The sequence below is a fragment of the Aptenodytes patagonicus genome, chromosome 13 (genome assembly GCF_965638725.1).
Source record: "Aptenodytes patagonicus chromosome 13, bAptPat1.pri.cur, whole genome shotgun sequence".
NCBI lineage: Eukaryota > Metazoa > Chordata > Aves > Sphenisciformes > Spheniscidae > Aptenodytes > Aptenodytes patagonicus.
In genome coordinates this window covers 17037588-17052959 of record NC_134961.1, presented here as the reverse complement: position 1 = coordinate 17052959, position 15372 = coordinate 17037588, and the positions used below count along the sequence as shown (strand labels likewise).

The window sequence follows — 15372 nt, the reverse complement described above, 5'->3', positions numbered from 1 at the left end:
ATGGGTGAGAGATTGGGTTTGCACAGTGAGATCCATTGCACAAAGGCACTTGCAACCACCTGAGCTGTGGAAACCCCCAGTGCCAGATACACCTGCAACAATGCCAGGTCCTGCAGCAGGTGTATCAGGCAGCTGCAACTGCATGGGAAGTCACCCCCTCCTCTGACTCCAAAAAACATTGCCTTGCATGAATGAGAGTTGTCTGTAAAAATTAATTCTCCCCTATATTGTGTTGCTTCACACACTGCAACCATCCCTATCTAAGTGTAGCCTGCATATTCTGCAGGTGTGCGCCTAAGGCGAGCAAGGAAAGGATGCTCTGTCCAGGCAGAGAAAGCTGAGCTGCAGCCCGACATCTTTGTTGTTTTATTGGTTAAGTACAACAGACCTCTAGTATCAGCACATCCCCTAGACTTGTATAAGGTGCAGGGCAGGAGGAGGCCGCCCCAGCAGGAGATCACAGTGCATGTGACAGAGCAGAAGGTGCAAAGAGAAACAGGCTGGTATTGAGAGTATAAGGGGTGGTGACTCTCGTGCAAAGCGCAAACCTGAGGTTCAGCCTGAGGAGCCAGCATGCAAGTACAGAAAACTGACACATACCAATTATAGATCTTGAATAAAGGGGTTAAATATATGCTTTCACATTGGTCAGATGTAGGGCATCATCTTCAAAAGACTGGCTGCACTAGCAGAATCATCTGCTTATTCAGAGTGGACAAACGGCAGTTTTCAAATTTAGGGACAGACTGTTTCACACTTAACTCTGGTGAGAACTCCCACTAAGTGATGGAGGAGGAAGGTAGCACCCCATCACTTGGAGACCCTAACATAAGAGGGTCTTTACTGTGAATAGAGGAGTCAGAAGCCAACTGGGTTGATGTGCATTTGGTTAAATAAGCTCATCAATTTCAATTTGACCTAGTTATATGATTCATACAGCATGTTTCATAGAAGAGATTATATAAAAGCACAGCAAATTTTTGAATTCAGTCTGGATCCCCCAAAACAATCTCTCTTACTCTTATTTTCTGAATTATTTCCCCCTGTAAAAATAGCAAGAGGAACACAGATGACTGACAGCAATAAATTTATTGCGAGCTAATGACCGCACTCTGCATGCCCCCGTTATTTAAGGATGAATTAACAGAACTGCTAAGCACGACTTTCAATATTACAATCCCTCTAACTCTTGTTCAGCTATACAAACACCCTCCACTTATACACTCACACTCTCCAGTTACATTTGTTCCACCCACTGCTTAAGGAGGACACTAAATATATAAACAGAAAATCACTAGGATTGTGGGTGTATTCTGCCTGAGCAGTACACACTGAAAATATGTCTTTATATGTATTTCCTTCTTGGTCTTTAACAGCCAGTGTGAGTCACACTGCTACACTTCCTTATAAGCTAGACAGCGATTTAGAAGGCTTATGCTAAAATATGAAAAAAATAGCAAAGAGCTTTCCTCTTCCAGATATAAGGGGGCAAATTTCATTTCCACAGTTACCTATTACCCCTAAGTAGTGGGAAGCAATTATCCACCCAGGAAAATAATTCTTAGTGTATTAAGCCGCCCTAAAAGCACATAAAGATTAACCAGAACTGAAAGTAACTGAAAGTTACCGCCCCCCACCCAGCTTTCCCCAGTTTGTGCACTGAGCATGACGTCCCATGGTATGGAATGTCCCTCTGGCCAGTTTGGCTGTGCCCCCTCCCAGTTTCTTGTGCACCTCCAGCCTTCTCAGTCGGTAGAGGATGGGAAGCTGAAAAGTCCTTGACTAGTGTAAGCACTGCTTAGCAACAACTAAAACATCGGTGTGTTATCAACATTATTCTCACCCTAAATCCAAAACACAGCACTGTACCAGCTACTAGGTCTATCCCAGCCGAAACCAGGACATTAGGAAGGGGATAACAGACTCTCTGTGGAAACTCGAACCAAAGCCAGTTTTCTTCTTTACATCTCTGTGACTCTAACTGCTTTAAAAGTTGCAGCTTTAAGGGTTAAGGGATGAATACAGCTATACCATCTGCCCCTCTTTTCCTGGAGACCTCTTCCCAGACCTTCATTTGAACTGAGCTTGTAACCTGCAGGTAGCGCAGTACATTACAAACACCTCACACGAGTAGATGCTTAACCTGGCCAGCTGGCTGATATTCTCCCACTCCTCCTCAAACTTGCACGCTTTACCAGCATTTTTCTGTTCCTCTTCTCCATCCATTTCTGCTGTCACGTGTCTTTTATCCCTCTATTTCTGCTGCATCCCCCATAGCTAAAGGCTCCTTGCTGTCTTTCTCTCCATCCCATGCACACTCTGAAGCCCTCTTACTCTCTTAATCCCAAAGCAGCTTTGTCATTTGCAGTTCAATAATCTCATTTGCTCACAAATGAAAAAAAACCAAAACAGAGAGAAAGACAGAGAGAAGAGAGAGACATTCTCCTCACCTACTAGGCACCAGTGATTCTGCTCCAAATCCCAAAGACATGATGCTACAGGTTTCAGAAGCAATGTCTTTCAAACTACTTTGCAGGATATTTTGAGAAAAGTACCGCTCTGCTTTAAATGGCACTATGCAGCCCAAGCCAGAGGAGTATTAGCAAAGCCTGGGCCTTCAGGCAGCTGGCCAAAAGCTCCTACTATTGAAGGCTGGAGGAACATGGGTGCCTTCAGAAATGTTGCAGTCCAGCAGTTATAGACTTGCTAAATTACGCAGGCTGTGTGCCTGAGCCTTTACTGCACTTATCAAATGGCAAGCTAGCACAAAAAAGCAGTTGACAGCTGCTAGGGTAACATGCTGGATTCTGGGTACGTCAGCCTGCCCAGCTGCTGCTTGCAGAGGTTTATAAAAGAAATCAAAGCAGGTATCATGCGACTCTGCAGTGCACAACTTTTCTGTTCTGACACATTCCCGTGGCTGTGGGCGGAAGATCCAAACAAAATGATGGTGCTGCTTCTTAGCAGCCATATCATTTTAGTTGCTTTTGAACTAGTGGGTGCTTCTATTTCTCAACAGAAGATTGAGAAATAGTCATCTGTGTCTCAGTAGAAATATTTTTATTTGTCCGTTAAAAAACAATGAAAGTTTCATCTTGTGACCACAGCAAGCCAAAAAAAGCACAACCACCACTGATGATCAACTATTTTAAACAAAACTGCAGATGCTAATCATCAACTGCAAGTTTTTGCAGATAATGAGATGTGATGTACAGATAGTAAGATGTACAAAGCCAGAAACTCACTAGTAATACACTTCACTCATATCCTTTGTACAAGAAAAAGCAACTCCTAACTCTTCATATTAAAAAGATGCAGTGTTCCAAAGCAATTAATCCTATACTAGGAAATGCATATTCATCTCAACTTCCTATGAACTGGGCTATGTATATGAACCTGCACAGACCAAGTGACGAAACATTTTGGGGATAATTCTATTTTTGAGACAACTAAGTGACTATTGTTTAAATTCCTCAGCAACTCCTTCCCATCCTCCTTCCCTCTGCCTCTTCTCCTCTTTGTAGAGTAACAAATTTGGCACCTTGTAGCCTGCTTCCTTCCGCTGAGACTTCAGAGTTGCTTTCACTGTGTAATTGTTAATTGTCAGTATAATTTGTCCACCCAGTAGAACTATCCTCAGGATCAGAACACTACTCATGTAGATACATATAAACCACCCAGTCTAAGCTTAAAGTTATCCCTAACAGAAACCTACATCCCTCTGTATTCACCTTAATTTTTATCCAGTGCCAACAAGATAAAAAAGAGGGTTCAAAGCCATTGACTTCAATGCAGAAAAAGCATTGTGCTTTGGAAAGTATGAAAAGATGCTCCTGCATGAACAAGTCATTAATACTTTAGTTGGATGTTTTACATCAGAAAGGTAGAGGGAAAAGGTTCCTATCCACTGTGCAAAAATTTCATTTCAATGTGTAAGTGAACTGGCTTGGATAGGAGAATGATATAGAAGAAGCAAGGAAAAATCAAATGAGAAAAATCACAGGAGAAAGACACACGCAGAGGAAACTGAAAGCTCTGAAACACATTTCAAAAGGCTATCTCAGTACTGCATAAATGTAAAAGAGAGATGAGATCATGGTTTTTCATAGGTGCAATCAGGTATACTTTTAAACAAATTACTTAGTCTTATCCAAATATCTAGTATGAACCAAAAGGTTCTCTCCTCTTATTAACATAACATTCATATCAAGAAATTGTGTTTGTTCAACTCATTAGGATTTTTTTCTTACAGTTATGAAACTCATTAGATTTATAATCATTCATTGAAATCATTCCATACTGTGACAAATGTTCTATTACATATACTGAATAATAATGCCATACTACTCGGTGCTTTGCTGTTTTATAGACTTAGTCTTAGAGAATAATAAATTCTGCAGAGGCTATACACGTGAAAGAAGTATTTCTGCCTTCATTTGTGTTTGCCTATTTACTTAAACAACCTCGTTCAGACTCCACTGAGGCTTTCCCAGGAGTATCATCTTAAGATAAAAACTTTCTCCCCAACCATACTTGCTTTTAGTCTAGATAACTTCAAAGAGATTTTTAGTGATACAGCAAAGTGATATTGGTCTGAACTCTGAGTTCATCCCTTCTAATTCGCCAAAACAGAATATGTAAGTTCACAGCTAAAAAGATTACTCATCAAACTACTGAAGTTAGACGTAGATTACAAAATCAGGCCATGCTAGTTCCAGGCAATCACTCTTTACATTTAATTTCTTGGTGTTTTTTTCCAGTTCACCTGTAATGTACTTTGTAAGTCAGTAGAAGAAATTTCATCCTCAGTATTATTCTTAGGGGTTTTTGGTTGTTTTTTTTCTTTTTCTTTTTTTCCCCCATTTGTTTGTTTGGGGTTTTTTTTCTGAAAATTATCATCTAGACCTGTGACACAATGAAGTGAGACAAGGTAGCAAACATTTCTGGGACTAAAGGAAACATACCTGCAATAGTTCCTACACATTAAATATGTCCAACTGCTATTCTCTTTAATAGTGCCCACACCATTTTCTGAATAAATTTAGGGATCCTTTACAAGAGAAAATGAACATTTTAGCTTTCATGGGTTGTTCAGAGTACCTCCTAAAGGTACTGAAAAATACCACTGAAAAAATGCCATAAACACATTCACAATCCCCATGGTTTGTGCATTCAAAACTTTTGCTTATCTTCTGAAGTAATATCTGAGCAAGATGAACATGGGAGCAGGCATTTCATGACAAGGTTTCATTCACCTGGATGTCATCTGTATCTATTGCAATTCTATAAATTATTCATATAGAAGTTTTAATACTGAGTTTCATAGACAATTCATTTGTATTATTTTCAGCTACTAAAAATGGGTTAAAGATATAAGCATTCATATGCTATGTAAATCCACAGGTCAAAGTGTAAATACATGATAAGATTTTTCCCTCTTTCCTCCCATCCATTTTGTTTTCTCCCTGATATTCAGAGAAAAAGTGATGCCTAAAAATGCAGTACCTTTGGTATTTTGATGAGCTTTTTCTTTAATAGCTTCATATATTTTCCCTTCTATTTCATTTATTTTCTTTCCCCGTGATTTCATTTATTTTTGTGGAATGAGAAGTATCAAAAATGATTAAAGTAAGCATGAAGAAAATGCAGGGTGAAAAGAATGAAAACCTCAGCGATGCTCTGGCAACATCTAGAGGGGTTAGCCCAGAACTGAGAAAGACACCTCAGATCCTCCTTCAGGCTACAGAAGCATTTTCTTCTTTAGTATGGGATAAATAATTCAACTTCTCCGATTCAACTTCCCCATTTAAAAATGGGTCAGAATTACAGCACCTAACACTTCTTAACTGCTTCTGTATCACACAAATAGAAAAATATTCTATTCACAAAATATTCACAAATAGAAAAATAAATCAAAGATTTTGGCCAATTAATTGCAACTGTTTAAAACAAGAATATATAATTGCTTGAAAACTAGCTATTATGGGTCATACATTCATTCCTTAGCAGAAGTAAGCAATGTTTCTTCCATAAGCCTCTCTAAATCCAACAGATCAATAATGCTGACACTGGTATCTCTACATGTACACCAGACAAAATGCATCAGTCATGATGATTACATCTCTTCCAGTCGTTTAGTATTATAATAGGAATAAAATCCATGCGCTGGAAGACTAACACACTCACTGTCTCCAATAGGAAAATTAATATCTTGGTTTTTATGGAACAGGAGGCCACTATGCTAAGGTCCTGCACTTTGCCATTTAAACTGTCCTATTATACAGAAATTTACCATTCTTAGTCTCAATGGCATGCTATCGGTGACCTTAAGTGCATATTTATTTTTCAATAAAGCCCTCTTTTTCACTGACAGAGAAATGAAAAGCTAACACATGTATCTATGTGGGAAAAAAAAAAAATCAAAATGATTGTGTAACACACACCATATTCCAGTCTGATGGAGGATTTTAGTCAGTCATAACACAGACATTTTTTTAACCACCATATTTTTATTTGTGTGCACATGTGAAAGGCTTGAAGTTTCACTGTGGGGAAGAAACATTTCTACAATCAAAATGTAGTTCAAGCCCTATGTGGAGAATGAATCATTATTACTGTCTACAAATATATCGAAGATGTGCAGTAAGTTTTCTTCTTCTGCAGGGCAGAAGTGCCAAGAGGACCTACAATTCTTCTATTTTTGTGTTAGAATGAAAAATAGCTGTTTGAAATCCAATAAAACCTGTCACCCTACTTGAATTCCATAAACATTCTTTTACTAGAAGTTTAAATTAATCCATCCTAGATTAGGGATCACTCACACCAGTTCCGAACTGAGCTAAACACTTCTAAATAGCAAAGCAGTCATGCTGAAAGATAACTCATCTACCAAGTAAAAACTCCTCAGGAATTGCTCAAAGGCAAAATTAAAAAAAGAAAATAAATAAATTTAGAAATGTTCTCTAACATTGAGGCCAGCGGTACTTTGTGATGTATATGAAAACACTTTCTGAAAATAGATGCAAATGTCCTTGGCGGTGAGTTAAAACAGAGTGGAAGAGTATTCCTGTTTCAGCATCGAGAAATAATTTTACTCATTTGTTTTGCATTTGTTTGGGTTTTTTAAAGATTGTAAGAGAGCAGTAGTAGAAGGATCAGAGCTGCTAAAACTGAATTAACTGTGCATACATAGAGAAAGAAAAGAAAGGACAAAAGATCGGTCCCTACCATCTCCAACAAACTGAAGGAGGGCTAGATCAATTTGTCTCTTCCAAGGTGATCCTTTCTGAAGTGCTATTCCATAGCCTGTAGTGGCAAAGATGTATCCACTCCCTATTGTCACAAGTTTGCAGCCTTCATCTCTTCCAGCCTTGTAATTCAGCACTGCTGCATCATAGATGAAAGCATCCAACTTCCTGAAATAAAAGAAAACATTTTACAAACCAAATCATTAGGGACAGCTGTTGTCAGACTTCTTTTGTCCTTGATGTCAGGACCCTGTTGAATATCATATGGATTCTTTGATATCATTAATTACATATCCTGCTCTGCTGTATCTAAAATTAACAAAAGGCATCTATTTTAGTGAGGGGAAAGTAGGACACATACTTTTGCATTTCTATTTTAAGGGATGCTGTTAAAAAATACTGAGCAGGAGAAACCAAGCTACAAAATGTCTCGCCCTGTTATCTTTGTATCTTTGCTCTCAAAATGGATAATAAGTATCTTGAGATGCAAAATTATCTCCAAAAACAACTCAAATGAGGATAGAGGATAGAGAATTTAGAATTGAAACAACAATAACAATGAGCTTATTTAAAATACTGAATGAGACTGAAAACATGACTGCACCAGTTTTCCACATACACTCTTATTTTATGTCTCTTTCCAAAAATAAACAACGCAGGTGGAGGTCAAGTCCTTGCTAAGACAGAGGAAGGTATTGGAGCATGTCTGATATAGTTATCCAAATCCTGCTTAAAAATTATAGAAAATATTTCTTTATGATTCGCAGTTCCAAACATATTATTTGTGTACCTGGAGCACAGCAGGAATAAAGGAACTTGTTGTGGAAAAGTTCAAGCCTTTCAGCCCATCTACCTAAAAATGTAAGAACGGGATAATCCCATTCTCTAAGATATACAGGGAACACAATAAAATAGAGGAAAACAAAACCAGTAAGGAAAGGAAAAGAGGCCGTGTTCTTCAGGGATAATTTTTAAGAAGCACTGTAAAGCAAGAGTTAGAAGAGACAGGTGCATTGATATTTCACAAATGAAGCCAGTAACAGTGCATATACAAGAAGAGGAGGCCATTTGGAAGGACAATCACTTGCCAGCAGTAGACCTCAATCAAAGAAAAGACACTTATACCTACAGAAATTCATATGCAATCTGTAAAAGGAAAAAGATAAAACTTAAGTTTATTTTGTATTGCTGCCCTCATCTGCAGCCAAACCCTTTAATTTAAGATTTCTACCACTTGCACAAGATCAGCAGAATACAGAGGCAATAGGAAAAAACTATTATCTCAGGCCAAACCCCACCTAAACGATGCACTAAACCAAAGTTGTTATGTCCCCCAGTAACACACTCTCCCTTTTCAACATCTTTGCCCGTCCCCTTCAGAGGAATGGGGAGGACACAGCTACACAATCGGCTTCACAGGTTGATGTAGAAGGATTCTTCACCCTGCCACCCTCACTGGCACTGCAGCTCCCAGGCTCTGCCGGCACTGCCTGCAGAGCTGCCTGCTCCATTACTGTGGAGCACTGCTAAAATTTTCTGATGGGATGCAAATGACAGAGGCTGGCAAAATACTGCTCATCAACAGTTGGGACCTGTCTTCATGGAAAGGGAATTATAATAATAAATTAATTGTGGCACAAACAGGTACAAAAGCATCAACTTCAATAATATTATATCAGTATGTATCAGTTGTGAATTCTGTTGCTGTTGCAGTTTTGGAATCACACTTGCCACTAGCTTAAATCAGTTTATGTTGATAAAGTTTTTCATTTATACCCACAGAACAGAGCAAGACCTAGGCATATCAGATTTTGGCTACTGACAGAAAAAAAAAATACTTTCATGCATGACATAATTCAATGTTTGTTCTCAAATGATCAATCAACAGATTCATACAGAACCCTAACTTTTGCAGAACTCTAGATCAGATAGCAAAAATGTGGCTCTAAAAAACACCCCTATCCATCTCACGTTAAACCAAGAGAAATACCAGGAGAGACTGAGGTTGTTGGATTTTGTCTGCTGTCATGAAAAAGTGAAGAGTGAAGTTCCTGTCACTACTTACTGTACTTTATTGCTTCCCTTCAAGGATGCTTACCCCAACAGTTACCATTCAAGTCATCAAATTGGAATTTAGTGAAGTAGTTAATTTAGAGAAAGTACAGGTGGCTCATGCAACCATTAAAAGAAATAGCTGGGCCATCATTTCCTTTGTTTTTCCACTCTTCCCTAAAACTCATTTTGTGCAATCCTCAGCTTAAAAGTCAGCTCAGCTCCATCAATGCTAAAAGTCTGACTCTCTCCTTCCTTTAAATGGGTAATTTAACACGGAGAAAACAATTGCTAAACATCTGGTAGGTGATGTGTCACAAATTCAATCCAGAAATAAGATATCGATGGCAACCTAGCACTGAGGGTAACTAAACTGGAAATAGCCAAGAGCGTGTTGGGGTACTGCCCAAGCCTGCAGTCTTCAACACAAGACCAAACGGTTTTCTAAATGACATGCTTTGATTCAGCACTTCAGAGGCAATCTTTGGTTTGTGTAGAGAGAAAGAACAGAAATCCACGTCCTTTGGGTAGGTGCACAAGGGAAAAAAAGGAAACTGCTTGCCGTACCCTCAAGATACTTGCAACATTTCTGATCTACAGCAGACAATTACCATAACCAATACAATCCAATCTCATGCTTTTAGACCTCTGCAGTTATCTGTGGGGAAGGAAGGATACTTCCCCTCTCAGTGCATGCCTTTGGCTCAGGCAAGGGATTGGAAGGTAATGGTCCTCTCTGTGGGTACAGGCACTGCTGCAACCAGCTGACCTAAGTTAAAATACACTCTAGAATTTGTCATCTGTTTATTCTGGGATTTATAGTTTTGCAATGTAAGCATATAAAACACATGCTGGTAAACACAGAGAAAATATAGAGAGTCAGCTATTCTTCTGTCAAAACAGTCTCAGTCAGAAATACAGAGGAAAAAGATATCTTTGCTAAAGACTCCAGGGCAAAAGCCTTGTGCTACCTTAGAAATCACACTCTTTGTGTGCAGCTTGCCTCCTTAGTTATTGAGCAGTGTAGTAAAACCTTGGGACAGAAAGACAAGGCACAATCACAGTTTCACTCACTTGCTGTGGACCCACCTGCCCAGCTTCCCAGAGAGTCTGGCATCAGCTGCAGTGGGTACACACAAGGAAAGCCGGTTCTGAAGACGCAGAAGGCTTTACTTGAGGGTTTTCTCTATACTACTTCTATAAGGTCACAATAAATCTCATTACACAAACCGATTTAAGAACATGAGGTACTTTCTTGACAGATGCTGAGTGCTGAAAGGTTCTGCTATCAGTTGCTGCCCAATGTCTCAACTGTAAATCAAAAAGTTGACTGCCCTGAAAAAGTCTTGCTGTCTACAAATACAAACTCATATTCAGAACATCTTTTCTCCATTTCCAACATAAGTCTTATAACCTCTCAAGGCTTAATTATCTCTTCATCATGTGCTGATTACAGAAGTACTACTCCTTGCAAAGCAAAGCTTCAGAACATGATGTACCCCTGCAGCGTGGGCAGGGAGTAACAAGCCACGACTGAAGCTCTCAGATGTTAGGGCACCTAACCCTTCCATCACCAGGAGGCGAATTTCCCGACACTGAATTTTTAAGACCTTTCAGACAACTTGAAGCATTCCTCAATAAGAGTTTCCAAAAACTGAAACAGCAAAATCTGGGCAAGTCCGAAAATTTGACCCTTTCCAACTTGTTTGCAAAGATGGCAGTGAGCATAAGCTCCGGAAGAAGACAAAGCAGGCATTTGGGCAGGCCAGCGGGCTGCTGGGGCCACAGAGGACTTTCCTTCCTGCCATGTCTATGTGGACAAAGCCACATCTGCTGTTTTGCTTGGCACTGACGGAAGAGCCAGGCTGCACGCACGGCAGTGACTGCTGGTCGCAGTAGCCCATCCTTGTCTTGTCATTCTCAAGGCAGGACTCGCAAGCCCGAGTCTGTGCTCCAGCTCACCCTTTTCTTCTTTCTATTCTTTTTCTACAGACGGACTGGCAAGCCCCAGGATCTTTGCTCTTGTGGCAGCAAAATTCAACTGTGCTACATAGCTGAGAAGCTTTGTATTGGTCTGAGTACTGACCGCTGCTGTTTAAGTTACGTACTCACTGTAAAACAGCTTACACGCACCAAGTACAGCACCCCACATCAAGAAAGGCTCAAAGCCTCTTGCAAACCTTAGTCATGTAAAAATGAATCAATTAACTTGTCATTTCAGTGCAGCCACTTCAGGGGGCGAAAAGCTTTGTCACATTGTGTAGGTTTAAATAAACTGCTAAGAACTATTAGAAAGATGAAAGAGAACTATAGAAACTGAAATGCAGCAAGAAACAAGATTTATAACTGCCATGAACTAGCCAAACGTGCCAGGCATCTTCAATGAATGCAGAGGAACAGGACTACAGTGTTATGACTCATTTGAGCAACTGGCAGGTTTGTAAACTTCCTCCGAACTACTGCAATAATCCTGGGTAGGAAAGAAAATAAACATTTTGGAATATTTATATAAGAGAGACTACAAAGGCAAATGTCCTTCATTACCTAGTGAGCACAAAGAGGAAAGGGGGTGGGGCAAATTTTAGCTCGCACAGCGTAGGAGAACATCAGGTGTTATAAAATTATGAATTGGAATAGTTCTAAAAAAACCCCAAAAGGGCATTACTGAATGTAATAATTTGAAGCAGGAGATCTGTGAAAAACAAATGTGGACAGTCTCATACCTAAACATTTATGAGTCACCAAGAAGTGTAAGAGTTGAAAAATCAGAATAGCTATTGCAAAAACCCATTCTCTAAAGTGTTGCTGTACACATTCAAAAATGCCTGTGTAAACAAAATTAAAGTTAGAGGAAAAGATACAGAAAAGTCATTTCAGAAAAGCTGAAAACACTTCCTTATAATTTTCCCCATCTTTATTATTGGCATACACTTTTCATCAAATTCCTATGATGAAAATTGAAAAGCAGGATTAGGAAAATGCTCCCTTATTAGTCATAGCTTCTTCCTCAACAACAGTAGTGTAGCTCACTTGGAAAATGTTACTTAACCAACTACATGATCCTTCAGCAATTTTGTTTTCTTGATGGAACATGAGGGAAAAAATCTAAAATGGCAATCTGCTCAGTAGTTCTGGAGACACAAACAGTAATCCAGCATGCTAGAAATCAATCTCTGTCAGTTACTTTGTGTTCTGCTATGACCTGTGTCGTAGTATTCAGAAAATGAGAGGGATGCTTTAATGCGGTCCTGTTTATTCACATTCTTTTTTTTTACTGCCAAACACTGGAGTCTATGGAACAAATAATATTGTGTTTCCATTGAGGATCAGAGAAACCGGAGCACGACTGAAGTCACTTTCCAGTTTTCAACTGCTGCAGTAAATCCAAACATACAATATCTACAGCAGAATTAATTTCTTGCTAAAGTGGGTACCATTCGGTGCAGTGTTCATCTGTCAGATCCAGGACATTAACTTCAGAATCAATTCTCCTCACTCTCATTTCTTTATGTTTTCTAACACCCTAAATAGGTTCTTTTCATGGCCAGACAAAAGCTGTGTATTATTACCAACACAGATTTGACTTACACAAAACCAGAATGCATGTAATATACGAAGTGCACCATCATAGCAATTTGCTTGCACTGCATTTTGCTGTGAACAGCTATATCGCAGTGAGTTCTCTACATTATTTTTGATGAAGGGTACCTTTTAACTCAAATATGCACCTTCTGGGGCTTGTTCTGAAAAAATAAAGGTCAATTACATATTTAAGAATAATTATTCATTATAAATTATATAAATTTTATTCTGAGGAAAGATAGTTAATCAAATCAGATCTATGTTTGAAATTTGCCTAGGTGACTTAAAAAACTAAGAGATGTTATTCCTCAAATTTGGTTGTAAAGAAATGCAAAAGAGACTACAAAGATTATTACATAGCAAGTGTCGTACCTGTTTACTAAGGCTCCAGTCATGTCTTTTGAAAGCATAATATTTGAAATTACTGTCTTATTACACATATCAAACTGCAAGTCAGTGAATCCTCAAACAATACTTTTAACACCACCTTTGCCCTCCCCTCTTTACCGCCATCCCCATCATCAAGAACACTTTTTCCTGTTAAAGCTTTGTCTCCTAAACATAATTTTGGAGAGACACAGCTCACTTTTAAAACATTCTGCAAAAAACCACTACTTGTTAGCTTTTTTGCTTTTAAAAATAAATTGCATAGTCTGCAGAATAGATGCCTTACATGACACTTAAAGTAGCATTTATTAATTTGATATTAGGTGAAAAACTGGTATCCACTTAAGGCTGGATTAAACATACACATATATTTTAGAGATCATCGATACCATTGTTGGGAAGGCAGAAACTGCAAAAATACTGGCTTTAAAATATGATGGATTTACATTACAGATGTATTACAAATTTAATAATTTACATTTTATCCCTTCTTTGTCCACAGAAGGGATAAAAGAAAGTATGTCAAGACTGCACAATGAGAGACACAACGTCATTTGTGCATCTCTAAGACTATGTCCAGGGGATCTAATGCCAAAAGGTCACTATGGAATGCTGCAGCAATCAAAGGGAGAGAAGGCTGCTCTGAAGACGAGGCTTCAATGAAAGTGCTCTGAAGTGACACTTTGATATTGCTGGAGCAAGAGAAGCAGATATTTAACCTTTAGCATGAAGGACTGATGATTTCTTTCACCCTGTTTTGACTAAAATGCATTTCAGGTTATCTGATGGCACTTCATCACCAGCAGTGACTTTATCTTTTAGAACATATTCAAATAGCTCCATGCAGATCTTAAGTTCACATATGCTGGATGAATTTCTTGACATCTTGACATTGCCAATTCATTAGAGGAAAATTTAACTACCAACCCCCTGCAACAACGCAGGTTAGCAAAGTTTAACCCAGTTAAATGATGAACTCATTAGCAGAGAATGAGCTTCCAACTTTTCTCCCAGCTCAAACTGTCCTCACTTCAATCTTCACACAGACAATGTAGACACAAAATTCGGAAGAGCAAGCTCTGACAGACATTAACACCACTGTGAGAGGTTGTGGAGGCTTCACCTCACCTGTCAGGGCAATCTCAGGCTGCCAGAAAAGCTGCTGTGAACCTTCCTGCATCACTTGGCTGTGGTTACCTGAACAGGCATATTCGCCCTCCTCGCTCACAGGAGCTCCCATTCACCACCCCTCTGTCCACCCACCTTCCCAGTCCCTATAACATTTCCCTTAGCAACAAAATGATGGCAAATTTAGTGTGCCTTTATGATTAATTTATACAATGGAATAGTGTCCCACTTCAAGCCTCAGAAGCCAAGCAATGAAGTACTTGCAGAGCGTCAGTTTATCAAAACACAAAATTTGAAAACTCGAGTAGGGGGAATATATTTTTAGATTAAAGGTTTTGTCCCAGTTACAACAGCATAATGAAGGAGAAATTCAGCACACTTCACCAAGCACCTGATCTCGTCCCCAAATCAAATGAATACTAAAACTTAGAATAGCCTCTTCTCAAAAGACGAGGGGTTAGATGGGATATAGCTACTTTCACCTGTTCATTTTATTTCCAGGTACTTTGTAATATTTAAAGACATTAGACAGATAACTGCATTACCTAGCAAATGGTAATACAGGCACAGGAGATAACCTTTTTTCAAAAAAAAAAAAACAAAACAGAAGAGCACTCAGGTACTGAGTAAAGGAATTAGAAATAAATTACTATAAACCATTTTTTTCCCTAGAGGCAAGTTGCTATGGATCAGCTGAACAGGAGAGACAGGCTATTTTTTCCTTTAAAAAAAAAAAAAAGCAGCACATTTATCTCATGGCCATAAAGAAATTCCTGAAAATGTGACCCAGCTTAAAAGGACATGATGATGTCTGCTTCTGTTTATAGATCACTTGAAACTATTGAGGTATGAGCTTCCCCAGACATTTCAATGAGTGCCTTCTTAGATCCCAATAACCTTCTAAATGCCAACAGTAGTATTTGCCTGTTCTTCAAAGCCTGTAAGAACCACCTCCCCCAGAAAGTCCCCTGGAACA

At 39.0% G+C, this 15372-nt stretch overlaps 1 protein-coding gene across 4 annotated transcripts in view; it reads right to left on the bottom strand.

Moving 5' to 3' along the window:
- GRIN2A (glutamate ionotropic receptor NMDA type subunit 2A) overlaps positions 1 to 15372 on the bottom strand; it is a 197260-nt gene that overhangs the window by 21890 nt on the left and 159998 nt on the right. For all 4 annotated transcript variants that reach the window (XM_076350575.1, XM_076350576.1, XM_076350574.1 and 1 more), the window contains one exon: positions 7228 to 7415. In XM_076350575.1, coding sequence (XP_076206690.1) covers positions 7228 to 7415 — 188 coding nt within the window. The remainder of the gene's footprint in view (positions 1 to 7227; positions 7416 to 15372) is intronic.